The sequence below is a fragment of the Salvia hispanica genome, chromosome 5, assembly GCF_029641045.1.
Source record: "Salvia hispanica isolate PSC_SH4W2 chromosome 5, Shi_PSC_v1, whole genome shotgun sequence".
Taxonomy (NCBI): Eukaryota; Viridiplantae; Streptophyta; class Magnoliopsida; order Lamiales; family Lamiaceae; genus Salvia; species Salvia hispanica.
The window spans coordinates 3,733,091-3,746,535 of NC_142696.1; the positions used below are offsets into that span (position 1 = coordinate 3,733,091).

At 37.5% G+C, this 13,445-nt stretch overlaps 3 protein-coding genes and 1 long non-coding RNA gene across 5 annotated transcripts; 1 reads left to right on the forward strand and 3 right to left on the reverse strand.

The window, feature by feature from the left end:
• Window positions 1-2,284: 2,284 nt before the first annotated feature.
• On the reverse strand, window positions 2,285-4,022 carry LOC125187761 (uncharacterized). The gene is made up of 2 exons (XM_048084392.2): window positions 3,204-4,022; window positions 2,285-3,033 (listed from the first exon to the last, which is right to left on the reverse strand). Exons 1-2 carry the CDS (start codon window positions 3,706-3,708, stop codon window positions 2,435-2,437), a joined length of 1,104 nt encoding a protein of 367 aa, XP_047940349.1. The 5' UTR covers window positions 3,709-4,022; the 3' UTR covers window positions 2,285-2,434.
• A 1,533-nt stretch (window positions 4,023-5,555) lies between these two features.
• LOC125186313 (uncharacterized) lies at window positions 5,556-7,656 on the reverse strand. Of its 2 annotated transcripts, none has more exons than XR_007170413.1 (3): window positions 7,555-7,656; window positions 5,898-6,128; window positions 5,556-5,821 (listed from the first exon to the last, which is right to left on the reverse strand). It is a non-coding gene; the product is annotated as an uncharacterized LOC125186313 (long non-coding RNA). The 2 variants fall into 2 exon arrangements; XR_016130155.1 differs by lacking the exon at window positions 7,555-7,656 and adding an exon at window positions 7,164-7,499.
• A 1,390-nt stretch (window positions 7,657-9,046) lies between these two features.
• Window positions 9,047-10,983, forward strand: LOC148924223 (protein DESIGUAL 2-like). The gene is made up of 3 exons (XM_089059523.1): window positions 9,047-9,289; window positions 9,367-9,572; window positions 9,635-10,983. The coding sequence occupies exons 1-3, from the start codon at window positions 9,191-9,193 to the stop codon at window positions 9,876-9,878; spliced, it is 549 nt and encodes a 182-aa protein (XP_088915649.1). The 5' UTR covers window positions 9,047-9,190; the 3' UTR covers window positions 9,879-10,983.
• LOC125189984 (oxygen-evolving enhancer protein 3-2, chloroplastic-like) lies at window positions 10,457-11,736 on the reverse strand. Its single transcript, XM_089059522.1, has 3 exons — window positions 11,413-11,736; window positions 10,775-11,070; window positions 10,457-10,693 (listed from the first exon to the last, which is right to left on the reverse strand). The coding sequence occupies exons 1-3, from the start codon at window positions 11,690-11,692 to the stop codon at window positions 10,595-10,597; spliced, it is 675 nt and encodes a 224-aa protein (XP_088915648.1). The 5' UTR covers window positions 11,693-11,736; the 3' UTR covers window positions 10,457-10,594.
• Window positions 11,737-13,445: the final 1,709 nt, after the last annotated feature.

Below are 13,445 nucleotides of genomic sequence, written 5' to 3' on the forward strand. Positions count from 1 at the left end.
ACTGCGGTGACATTCCTGGGTGTCTTTTGTTAGCTACCACGCTTTTGGGGTTGGGATTCTACCTAGGCGAGAAATAAAGATGGTACTCTACTGACTAGTAGGCGTGGAAATGACAGACATGTGGTTGTGTTCATGAAAATAGGGGACAAGGTATTTCAGAGACATGTGAAAAGTAAACGATTACTAAAAGAGGAAACTTGGACAACATGGTATATCTGGTGGCTGGTTGGCTTTCTGACAGGTCTGGAAGGTACAACTGAAAAGTAAGAGACAAAAGCAAAAGCAACTAAAAAGCAAAAGTGGTCCAAGGCAAAAGTTGATTTTGACGTTTTCTTCTTCACCAACTATTGGTTTGTAATGTTTGGGGTGGTGGTTCCTAAGGCTCTAAGGTTCAAAAACTAACTACTTATTTTGACGTGGGAGAACTGTGTGCATTTAGGCTTCTGGCTAGGGCTTCTTCTTCGGCTGGACAATTTCTGACATTGGCTTCCAACTGGTCAGTAGCTTCCTTGTGGCTTCGCCACCCTTATTCCTTCTTCCTCCCTTCTCTTTTTGTGGTCAAGTATCTGCGACCATTTTCTTCGATTTTTTTTTCTGTGGCTTTGCCACCCTTATACCTTCTTTTTGGGAGGCTCAAAGGCTAGCGGATGTGCAACAACTTCAACAACTTGCCGAGCTCCAAAGAATGGCCGCCGAGGCCAGAGAGGGGCGCCAAACGATGAGGGGCGACATCACCTATCTCATTGGCGTCTTTGAAGACCTCAATGCCCGTTTCCCTCCTCCTCAAGAATGATGAAGTCAAGTTCATGACTTTAAATAAGCATTTGTATCAGTTATTGTGTTTTTAAGACAATGTTATTTTTTTATGTTTTGATAATTTTTGCTTTAGTTTCGAAGTACTTTTGGTTTAATTTTCGTTTTTGTATTGATTGGAAATTTTCGCAGGTTCTAGACTCTCGCCAGTGGCCCGCTGGCCACTCTCTGGAAACGATCTGACATGTCCGCAGCGACCGCTGAGGTGCACCCAACGACCGCTGCCCAAATACAGTTTCCACCGCGATTTTTTGAATTTTTCGAATTTTCGCCCCGTCTTACCTCTACCCGGAATTTTTCAAGGTATGTTTTCTTTTGAGTAGTTTTCTCACGTCCCTACCGACTCTACAAACTTATTTTACACTTTGTTGTAAATAAGTTTGGGGGGATGAAGTGGTGGACCGTGAGTTTAGGTTTTTGTTTTAGATTTTTAGTTTTCGATTTGTTTTGAAAAATCCGAAGGTGAATTTTCTTGAAAATATGTCATGAACTTAGCATGAAGAACTTAGAAACAAGCATGCTCAGGGACACACATTAGACCGAGTTGCCAATGATATTACATTCCATCCATGTTTGAGTATGGCTTGACGTTTTGATTTGATAGTTTGGTGAAAAGGTGCATAATTACTGAATTGCTTGTTCGCTTTGAATCATGCTTATACCTTGTGAGATTTGAGTCTAATTTCTTTCTTGTGTGATTTATCTGCATGCATGTATTCGTTTCTAGAACTTGATCCTCGTCTGCCTAAGTTTGCATAGTGTTTAGATTTATAAGGGAAGACGTTAGACAATCTTTTTTTATAGCTACTTTTTATCTAAAATTTTTGAATATTTTGACTCTCTTTAAAATCTTAATCTCTATTAGCCTTTGGAGCCAATTTTGAGCCTTTAAGCCTATTTTTTGGAAGCCAAAACAATGGAGACAATTCCTTGGGTTAGTATAGTTTTTATTTTATTTTCTTTTGTGAAGAAATTGGAGAGATAAGGGGAAATTATGAAAAGTGAAAAGTAGTTTGCTTAAAGTTGTAGAAGTGCATGTTGTGAAATAGAGAAATTTAAAGTGTGCTTGATCTAGAAAGGATGTGTATGGAAAAAAAAAATTGTGAAGAGTTGTGAAAAGAAAAGAAAAATCAAAGGTTTGGGAAGTGAGTTGGAGGAGAAAAATAAAGTGTTAGAAGTATCTTGGGGTTTAGAAAAGTGGAATCAATTTAACTCTACTTGAGATATTTTTATTTTAAGTCACTTTTTAGCTAAATATTCCTCACCTACCAAAGAGTCTATACGCTACGACCAAAACATAAAATTACAGTAGTATAAGGAGTACATTACTACAATGGGACCGTAAACTTTTGTCATCATTATTGAGTAAGCAACTAATGAGTAATTTTTATGCATACTATCCCTATTTTTCAATATTCACTAGTACTACATTTAACATCTGAAATCCGAGTCCAGTCATCCAACACACAAATACAAAATGACTAAAGTAAATATCCAGTGAAGAGAATTATACTAAATCAACCCTGTCTTTGGGCGAAAGAATGGAGTATAACGAATATAGCAGAGTTGATAGAATGAAAAACTCAAGTGGAAGGAAGGCAAATCAAATTTATGTTCAAGTTCAACATTTGTATATGACTACAAAGCAAGGAAGCAGAGCTCTTGCGCTGAGCAAATACAGCTCTTCAATGTTGGAATGAGCCCCCACTTTCCCAGCAACCGAATCAAAACCTGACTGAGAAACCATTTCCTCAATACTCTCCAGCGGCCTATGCACCCTTCCCGCTATCACTCTACAAACTATGAGTGCCTTCCTCAGCGACGAATCCCCTTCCACCATTTCGATCGCTCTGCTGCTCGTTGAGGCCGTGAACACTCCCTCTTTCCTTCCCACGAACCCGTCCTGTAGAATCCGGCACACCCTGCATTTCTCGGACGCGCAGAGGCTGGCTGACCCCTTCGCGCCGAGAGGGCACTCCAGCATCGCGCCGTGGAATCTCAGCAGCTCGTTCCCATCGGCCAGGCAACGCGGATGCTTTTTAGCTAGTTTGCTCGCTCTGATTTTCACCACTTCTCGATACTCCTCAAATTGTGCCAATGTCTTCTGCATGTTGTGCACTTTCAGAATCCTCTCGATTCCGGTCCGAGCACTGTCCGGCCTCGCTCGACAGATTATCTCCACGATCCTTCTAGAAGAGTCTCCCTCGCCTACTTCACTAACTAAAATAGAGATACACAATGCTTCAGAAGGATGTAATCAAATGTTGATGCTGTGTTGCTAGCCTACTTCACTAACAGTCCAGATTATAGTTTGAAGTTTATACAATATGCAGAGTTTGTATTTTATCACTACTAAACTCTGTTTCTTTACGACATTATGAATTGCAGACCTGCGTGTTTGGAGAGGTGATGCGCCTCGAGAGCTTCCCATCTGACAAAGTGGTCGCCACATTTGGGGCAGAAGAGGCCTCCGAATGAAGATCTCGTCCTTGTGGAAGAAACACCACCCCTTCTACTTGACGACCTTCGGCCAGGGCTGGTGCCCTGGCCGAGCGGCTTCAGTACTCCGACAAAATCAGAGGCGCCGTATGCGCCGCTGATTTTGAGCTCACACGTGGCGCTGTCGAGCATGACCTGGTGAGTGATCGGGTTGAGAAGCTCGCTGCTTCCGATGGATCTCGGGCTGCAGATTGCGGGCTTCTCCATGTGTCTCTTGCTGCCGTTGATCACGTCTTTCAGATTCGAAATCGACCTCGAACAACCGGACCGGGCGCTCGACCTCTTCGTCGAGATATTGCTCAGATTGCTGCTCGCCGCCGCATCGGGATCATGGACGTCGGTTTGCTCTGATCTGCATTTCATTGTCCTCCTCAAAGCGAACCAAACAGCGGGCATTTTCGTCTTTCCTCCTTATCGCCTTGTTAGAATCGTAGAGCATCCATTGCCGCACCCTTTCCCCCTTTCACTCTATTGATGTTTTTTTATTTGGAATTCAAACTCTCACACGCGCTGAAATCAATGTTGAGAAGGAAAATATTGATTTGAAAGATATGCGAGATGGTGAAGTGAATTAGGAGGATATATGGAATTAAATTGATAGTGTAGATACGAAAGATTAGGCTACATTTGGTAAAGGATTAGCATGGGTTGATGACTTGATTCTAGATGGAGAAAACAAGAATGGATGAGTGCATTGAATCCCTCGAAAAACGAGGGACCAAACTCGCAATCGCTTGCACCTAATATATTAAATTGTGGAATGAGATGTTTACCTCTAATGTGAAGACATGCAAGTTAGCAGAAAACGACAATTCAATCAGGGGTCAAAGCTAACGCTGTCGGGCAACCCTATTATTTCATGTTTGGGGTTTATTAATTTAAATAATACACACATAAAGCGTATGAATCTTATCTTCATATATCAGATTTCAGAATTGGGATATTGACCTATAAATAAATGAACTTTCAGTATTTTTAAATTGTTACCTAACTTTTTTAAATATTTATATTTTAATATACATGGTTTTGATCTATGAAGACCAGATTTAAATACAGAAATGCAGAACACGGTCATACGTAAGGTATTTTTAGGTCATAGTTAGTTTATTTTTAGGTCATGCTAACAAAGCATGACCCAAAATGATCTTAACATGACATAAACCCAAATCTTATAATATGACCTAAAACTACTTAATTATGACCTTCCGTATTTTGGTTTAATTATTGACCATTAGATCATCTAATCCTAGGGACAAGATTTGGGCTGCATTTCTGGATTTAAACACATACTTGTTTTGATTATCTCCCTTAATATACATAAATATAATTTTAAATATTTTGGAATTCATATACGTACTATTGTATTCAAGTCAGTGCAAGCCATTTTGTGTGTCGACAGAGGATCTATTTTTTCTGTACTAATCTGTAGTGTAGCATTACGCTGGAACTGGAATTTATGATGACCCTACATGTGTGTATAGCATCACAATATTAATTTTCGGATTTTCCTTATGTAAAAACAAATAAACAAATTAAATTAGATAAGACAAGACGAGTATTTTAAAATACTTAGCTATTTTTGTGACAAAATTAAACCTCACGAATTAAATCTAATTTTGAATGTAAAACCCATTGGAACAATGTTCAGCGTACTGAACTCGGATACATTCTCATCACATGCATGGAATTGGGAGCAGAACTGGTTAGACTAATTGCTCAAATTGTGAACCAAAGAATCTAACGTGCCTTACTACTTGAACAAACTATTTCATTTTATAGCTTTGAGACACAATAAAACATGGTACAACGCATATTGTGTTTACTACAAATGATCAAGAGCTGCCCAAAACAAAAGCAAATCTGACATCAAATTCTGTTCAATATAAATGCATGAGCCAACTTCAAATAAAATAAATGTAAGAAAATACTCTCATTTATGATACATTTAAATGCTCCTACCAAACCCACAGTCATGCTTTACATTAACTAAGCACATGCCTCCTGCTCGGATTTTCGTGCTCTCACACATACGAAAAATGATCAGAAATTCAATTAGTACAGGAGAGGAAGATAAGACCTACTAACAAGAATGATAAACAAGTAACGATCAGTTACTTTAGTATACCCATGACATCCCTTTTACTTTCCAAACTAGAAAACTGCAATCATGACAGTAATATCCCCAAGTTCACGTGTGTTATTCAAAGAGTTAATTTCAAAATTAGACAAGTGGTGCTCAAAGATTTAACTTAAGACATATTAGAAGCAGAATTTTAGACACACCAACATTACAATTTGATGGAGCAAGTTCTGTTAACGATTTAACACAAATCAATGCTTACAAAGCTTTACTAGTCATGACTTTGGCGAAGAGCTTTTATGACATAACATCTGCTTAGAACCGGTAATACGATGAACCAAGAGCAGATACATGATGATCCTTGCCCAGGTTACAACCTCGAAGACATTCCAGATCCAGGACTTGAGAATGATCCACGAAAAGATTTACCTTGGCATATTAGAAACAGAATTGTAGACCTGTACTGCAAATAAAAAAGAAAAAAGAGGATAATAGAAGAGCTTACTCGTGGACCATATTGTGTGATAGACCATTCAGATGTCTTAGGATTTGATGCTTCAAATATCGTCTTTTCAAGACCCAACCGGCTCATGAATTTTGCTATAATATCAGCCCTCACATAATCTGCTTGTCTATAGATATCGTCAGCATCAACCATTATCATGTCTGCTCCAACTTCAAGGCATCTCTCTGCTCCTGATCAATAGATCTACATCCTCAACAAGCTCTGAAGAATCTATGGAAAAAAATATCCAACTTAGCTTGACTAGTATAGTGATATTCCACCATAACCTTCACTGTTAATGTCTTAGGGCATTATCATGCAAGGGATTTCTCAAAACTAATGACAACTTTTTAAGGTCACATACTATCCAACTTCACCAAATATGTCATAACCCTACTGTCTCTGGTCTTATATAATGATAAACACATTATTGCAAATTAGTTGAGTAACTGATTGAATAACCTGACTTCAAAGGCAATGATGTAGCAGTGCATGCTGTGTAATGAAACAGATGCAATCGGCTATTGTCATTCGGAATGATCTATGCACAATGGAAGGATGCTAATATTTCTAAAGGCTACAAAAATTGGAGATACAGTTGTCTCTTGTAATCTATTTTATCAACCCTTGCTTTACCTTATTTTATATTAAAGGAAACACAATTTCTGCCTTATTTGTGCCACCAAGGATTCATAGAAATAAAATGCTTTCAAACAGAATAATCTGGTGTTATCATTTACTACCACAAAAGAGCTTAACATCGATGCTTCCTTCTATCCTACCTCTTTTATCTTTAATATCACTAAATCTTAGGAAATACTCGAAGTTAAAATGTTAAATAATCATAGGCATTACAGGAGTGACTTACTATTACAAGTACAAAAACAAGCTAATCCACTATAAGTTAGACTGCTCACCAGAAGTTCGTGGTGCAACATTAGACATGGCAACATGATAGATGCCTTTATCTCAGTATGATAATTCCTTATTCAGTTGTGCGTAAATACGAAAACTAATTCTAAAACAAACTAATGGGGATTATAGAGAGTTTCATCAAGGAAGGATAACTCCTAGTTGTATACATTCAGCTACTCTCAGTTTCACTTGGGTAATGTAGGTCCTTGAAGATTAAGTTCATTTTTTTTATACAATGAACATATTCGAACTTTATGAGCCTTTATTCTTAGCTCTTACTATTAGCTAACAGTTATGGTCTGATACCAATATGACACAAACTAACAGTATAAATCTACTGTATTTACTTACTTGTTCTACAGACTACAGTAGCATCTGAAATGGCCTTTTTTTGTTATACGATGCAAAAAGGGCAGCAATAATCGCTGGTCCTAGAATACCGAGTAAATTGAGAATTGGCAAGAAATGTGCACATTATGAATGATAGTTTAGCTGACATACAAAAACAAGAATCAGATGACCAAACCGGCAATTGTAAAATCCTTTTCATTTTATATTTTAACGGGGACCGCCATTGATTCATTCTGAATCAGAAAAGGTGAACTTATCAGTAATGGCTCAATGAAAGGGTTTACTGTTTAACACGATTTGAATATCCGTGAGAAACCAAAAGGCAGAAGCAAGAGACAAGAGTAATTAAATGGAAAGGAAGAACAGAATTGAGTGAGAAAGGATGCAAAACCTTTGCAGTTTCTTCAACCACAACTCGGAACCATCACAATTGACCGAATGCAGTTATGAAACATAGTACTCCCTCCGTCGAATAATTCGGGTCACTTTGACCGGGCACGGGATTTAAGAATTGTAATGAAAAGTGGGTTTAAAAGGTTAGTGGAATGTGGGTCCTACCTTTATATATTAGTTTTATAATAAAATGTGAGTAGAAATGAGTTAGTGGAATATGAGGTCCACTACCAAAAATAGTAAAAGTGAAATGAGACAAATTATGCGGGACGAATCAAAATGGAAAATTGGATGAATTATCCGGGACGGAGGGAGTATATTATAAAAGATAAACCGGAACATAAGTTAGGTAATTAGGTCATCTCGGTCTCCTATAATCAACAATAATACCAATCAATACGAAGATAAAAGAAAACACAATCAATCATAATACTAGCAATATGAGATAAACTAGTTACTAAGATTTATTTGCCTGAGGGTGTCTTGGGTTGGACGACAGTTGAATATATTAGTAATTCATACGTCTCATCCCATAGTAGTTGAATTTCACTCCCTCCGTCCCTTAAAGTTAGTCAAAATTTGACCGGATGCGAGTTTTAAGAAATTTAATAGAAAGTGAGTTGAAAAAATTAGTTGAGTGTGAGTCATACTTTTATATATTAATTTTATAATAAAATGTAAGTTGAGATCCACTACTAAAAATGGTAAAAAGGTGAAATGTGACAAATTTTATGAAACGAATGAAAATTAATAGAAAAATGTGACAAAATTTCAAGGACGGAGAAAATATTTATTTTTGGATGGTCGTCCCGCTATATTGAACCTTTGCTTATATAACAAAAAACAATACACTTAATTTTTCTTATTTTAATTTTATCCTACTTTACTCTCTTTTCAACTATTTATTTTATTCTCTTATTACTTTATGTTATTTTCTCTCAGTTTATTTCACTCCACATAACTCATGAAATACTCTTTTTTTTCTGAGAAATGTGTCACTACTGCATGATACGGAGTGAGTATTTAGCAACTTTGTTTTTATTTCCGGTTTAGCTTTTCAACTTTATTAATGAGTAATAACATTTCAGTCAGTCATCACTTAACCCTGCGATGGTGTGATTATTTAAACATGACTCCATTTTCACTTGAAATTACTATAACAGTATTTTAAAAAAAAAACTGTTAAGTTTCAAGCTTTCAAGATTACTGATTTAAGTATCATGTTAATTATGAAAGTTAAGAAATTTTCTTAAATTTTAAAAAACACAAATATAAAACAAAAAAATTGCATCTGTGATACAACTCATATATATACATATGACGGTGTTACAAACAAGAAGATGAATAGAGGCTGCAGCAGCATCTTGGATTCGTGGACAAAGCTGGAGTAGCATGCAAGTGAATATATAAAGGAGCTTGGTTTTTGCATCTCATGTCTGGAGATGCAACGCTTTTCTTGCTCGCCATGAAACGAATCCATCCCATTTCCACCACAAAAGTAACCTTTTCTACTCCAAGAATTAAACCAGCTAACCCTCTTCTGCTTTATTCTGATTCCGCTACATCATCATATATACTCAAACACTAAACCAACAGTTCCTACATATCTATTCTCAAGTCTCAACAACGCAGCCATGGCGAGGAACATGGATTTCCTGGTGTGTCTCCTCATCATGGCTCTGGACATCATAGCCGGAGTTCTCGGCATACAGGCCGAGGTTGCTCAGAATAAGGTTAGTCCTTTCGTCTCATTAATCCTACTCCCACTTTTATCTTCAGCTGGTAATAACATATGAGTTGATGTATATAGGTACAAAACCTTAGGGTGTGGATATTCGAGTGCCGAGATCCGAGCTATGAGGCTTTCAAACTTGGATTGGCTGCAGTGATCTTGCTGTGCCTGGCACACATTGTAGCCAATTTGCTGGCAGGATGCATCTTTATCAGCTCCAAAGAGGAACTCGACCGGGCTTCCTCTAACAAGCAACTCGCGGCCGCCTCCCTCGTCATGTCATGGTATTAATTTGATTCTCTGGTATTTAGCTCGCTTAACGTGAAACTAATGGAAAATTAAACAGGATTATGTTGGGAATTGCATTCATCCTGCTCATCTCGGGAACGTTATCAAACTCGAGATCCAGAAAGAACTGCGGGATAAGCCATCAACGGCAGCTGTCGATTGGAGGGATCTTGTGTTTTATTCATGGACTGTTTGTGGTTGCCTATTATGTATCTGCAGCTGCTGTTCTTCATGATGAACGGAATCCGCATCAACAACACAAACCAGATCAGCAACAGCAACAGCAACCACTTCCTGCCTGATTTTCACATCTTCCACATTCCTTGCTCGGCCATAATGTTTTCCACTAGTCTAGTTGAATTTTCGACTTGTCAATCTTTCGATTGTTTCTCAAAGTGCACCTCAGCTCTCTTATAATTTATGACTCTTTGTTTTTCTATCAGAATATGCCATTTGTTGATCTTACATATCTATTCTTTATATGTATATATATAGGCCGATCATGAATAGTTTACAAGGTATGCAGCCGGATACGATGTCAGTGGTGGCAAAGGAAAGAAATGTACATATAACAATATCTCATATCGCTGTAAAAAGAGAATTGAAATCACTATATAAGTCTAATGATTCACTCCTACCGATTGGTTTTAAGATGGAAACCAATAGATTTCTATCAGTTCGTTTGAACTTTTTATCAGTTAACTTGCACTTACTCTGTTTCAATTTGGTTATTCAAATGAGATTTTCACACTGACAAGGATTATCAATTTGGTTATTCAATGTCATCACAGGAAACGTTTCTAATATAGTAAACATATCCATGATTGTTCGTTTGATGCAATTACTTGTTGGAAGTAGCTATATGTTTCATTTACCGGAATGTCAGAAACCAGATATATATTCAAATGGACAAGTATTTGATGGAAATAGAAAGAAAATGATGGAAAATTCATACAAGCAGCATCCCACTGACTAAAAACATGCATATGCTTACAACATATTACACCGCAGGTTAAATTTAACCAAGCTTTGCGAGGACGTCATTCAGTGTAGATACAGCGATGGCATAGTACTTCTCGGCCTCGGAGGAGCTCTTGATCTTTGCAGCATAGTCCAGCTGATAAACAAAAACATATAACGGTCATTAAATAGGAGTAATGATTAAAAGGCAAAGGAGATAAGATAAGCAAGAACTAACGTTGCTGATATCCTGGAAGAGCTTGCCAGTGAGCTCCTTGAGAGATTGCTTCTCTTCCTTGGACTTGGCAGCAATGATAGTGTTGAGGTCATAACGCAGGTACTCTGCCTTAGAACGAAGGTCGTTCTGCACGTATGGCCAAGCCTTCTTGTCGATCAACGACTTCACTCCAACGATTTCTTTCGCAGATTCCTTAGCTCTTGCTGCTGCCTCAACTGGCGGCAATGGCTGAAGGAAGAACCTGTTCTTCAATGGCAAATCAAAATCTCTTGCTTGGTCCGAGTTCAATGTTCCAGCTGCCACAACACTTCATTCTCTCAGTTTCTAACCATTATTGATTAATCTTCATACTTTTAACTAATTTTCAATACTTATGGGGGCCTAGACTTAAAACATTTCTAGCATGCGGAAAAAGAAGTAAAATTAGTACTCCGCTGTTCCATGTTAATAGAGATATTTTACTATTTTGTGAAGTTCAAAGGCATTTCTATTTTTGGCAAAAAAAATCATCTCTCTTGCTTTATTCATTGTCCATTTAATACATCATTCTTAATCTCTGTGTCGAAAAGAAATGTCTCAATTAGGAATGGCGGGAGTAATAACGATGAAATTGAACAAGAAGTGGGATGGATACTTACGCAGGCCACCGGAGGGAGGTGGTGGTGGGCCGATCTTGATGGGCTTGGCGGCTTCGGCTAGCACGGCTTGAACGAAGGAGCCGGAGACAATCCCAGTGGCAACGAGACCCAACATGGCGCGGCGGCTAGTCTCGGTTTCGGCTTGCTGAGCGCGGATGCTGAATCCGGTTCTGGCGGCGGCGGCGGTCCTGGTGGTGGTGCGGTTGGATTGAAGGCTGCCTTCGAGGACCGCCTGGGAAGAGCCGCGTAAGCCAGCCATTGAAGCCATAGCTTGAGCCATAATTCGTCAAACTCAAAACTGTATTTTCAAGTGTGTTAAATTAAAGGAAATGTAGGATCTGTGATTGTGAGCGTGTGATGAGGAAGCGCCTTATCTGAGTCTGGATATGCTATCAGCCAATCAATGTGCAATATCGTGACATGTATGATAGCGTTCTCTTCTACCCACTACAATTGTGACACGTACACCTCAATGATTTTTGTCACCAATTTTTCCACTCCCTCCATCCATTGAAGATGACCCACTTTCCTTTTTAGTTTGTCCCAACTAAGATGATTCATTACTTAAAATAGAAACACATTTATCTCTACTTTATTCCCTCTCTCTTACTTTACTCTCTCCTCTTAACACACAAAATACAATTGCATAAAATCCCGTGCCGCCCAAGGAAGGGGTCATCTTCCTTGGGACGGAGGGAGTATTATTTTTTTTAATTGAAATCTTGAATCCCGCGTAGAGTAGAATTATGCTGTTATTATGGAGTAGTAATATAGTTTCGTTTTGCTCATGACACCCTAATTTACCGGGATTAAATATTAGCTGGATTATAAAAAGCAATTGTTAAATTCTTTAAATTTTATCCACATCGACTTGGTGATGGTGATGATCCAATCTAATGTGGATAACCCTCCCCGAGACCTTTTAAGGAGTAAGTGGCTCATTTCTAATATGGTATCGGAGCGGGCCCAAGTCGATGATGGATTATATCTCTTTATCTCTTCTCTTGCCTATCCACGTGATGAAAGTCCGATGTGTCATTCTGGCCCACACGTGCCATTCACTCATGGAAACAACTGGATCGGCTTACTACTAGCAATATCATATCTCTTGATTGTTCCACTACTTGTTGAAATTTAATATACTACGGTGGTGTTTGGTTTGAAATTTAATATACTGCGGTGGTGTATGGTTTGCAAGATTAAATAATAGCAAGATACTCCCTCTGTCTCATTAGAAATGAAACGTTTTCCTTTTTAGGTTGTCCCAATAAAAATGAAACGTTTCCTAAAATAGAAACAACACTCTCTCTACTTTTTCATCTCTCTTACTTTACTCTCTCTTCATTAACTCACAAAACACCACTGCATAAAATCCTGTGCCGAAAAGCAAATGTTGCATATTTATTGGGACGGAGGGAGTATAATCTAGGATAAGCCAGTACTCAATCTCACACTAAAAAAATATGTTTGGTTTGGAATGTAAATTTTAATACTCCTTAAAACATGTTTAGTTTGAAATATTATATAGTGCCAAGATAATATATATTTAATATGATACCGTTCTAATACTTCTCCCAATTATTGAATCTAATATTTTAGATTTCTGTATGAATTTACTCCAAATAAACAAAAATATGTTAAATTCCATTTTCAAATAATGATATGGGACGTTATTATTTTAATGTTTCACTATTAAATTATCAAAACTTCAAAAACAAATTTTTATGATTCTATCAAATCCATAATCATTCTTATGCTTCAATAATAACATGAAGTCTTATTATAATTGTCATTTTTTGTAAAATTAGGCATAATGCATAATATATTAATATATGATAAAAATACACATTTTAATAAAATAATACTCTTTCCGTTCCATAGTAATAGAGTCATTTTACTGGTATGTTCCATAGTAATAGAGTCATTTCATTTTTTAGTAAAAGTCAACATATTTTTCCGCACATATTTTACTCTCTCTTACTTTTTTCTCTCTTCATTTCTCTATCTTTTTCATTTTCCACTTTATTCTCACT

Coding starts and splice junctions, on each gene's coding strand:
- LOC125187761 (XM_048084392.2), bottom strand. CDS start 3,708: ATGCCCGCTGTTTGGTTCGCTTTGAGGAGGACAATGAAATGCAGATCA. Junction 3,034..3,203: donor TCACCTCTCCAAACACGCAG/GTCTGCAATTCA, acceptor TCTCTATTTTAG/TTAGTGAAGTAGGCGAGGGA.
- LOC148924223 (XM_089059523.1), top strand. CDS start 9,191: ATGGCGAGGAACATGGATTTCCTGGTGTGTCTCCTCATCATGGCTCTG. Junction 9,290..9,366: donor CCGAGGTTGCTCAGAATAAG/GTTAGTCCTTTC, acceptor TGATGTATATAG/GTACAAAACCTTAGGGTGTG. Junction 9,573..9,634: donor GCCTCCCTCGTCATGTCATG/GTATTAATTTGA, acceptor AAAATTAAACAG/GATTATGTTGGGAATTGCAT.
- LOC125189984 (XM_089059522.1), bottom strand. CDS start 11,692: ATGGCTCAAGCTATGGCTTCAATGGCTGGCTTACGCGGCTCTTCCCAG. Junction 11,071..11,412: donor ACCTCCCTCCGGTGGCCTGC/GTAAGTATCCAT, acceptor GTGTTGTGGCAG/CTGGAACATTGAACTCGGAC. Junction 10,694..10,774: donor TCTTCCAGGATATCAGCAAC/GTTAGTTCTTGC, acceptor TTTGTTTATCAG/CTGGACTATGCTGCAAAGAT.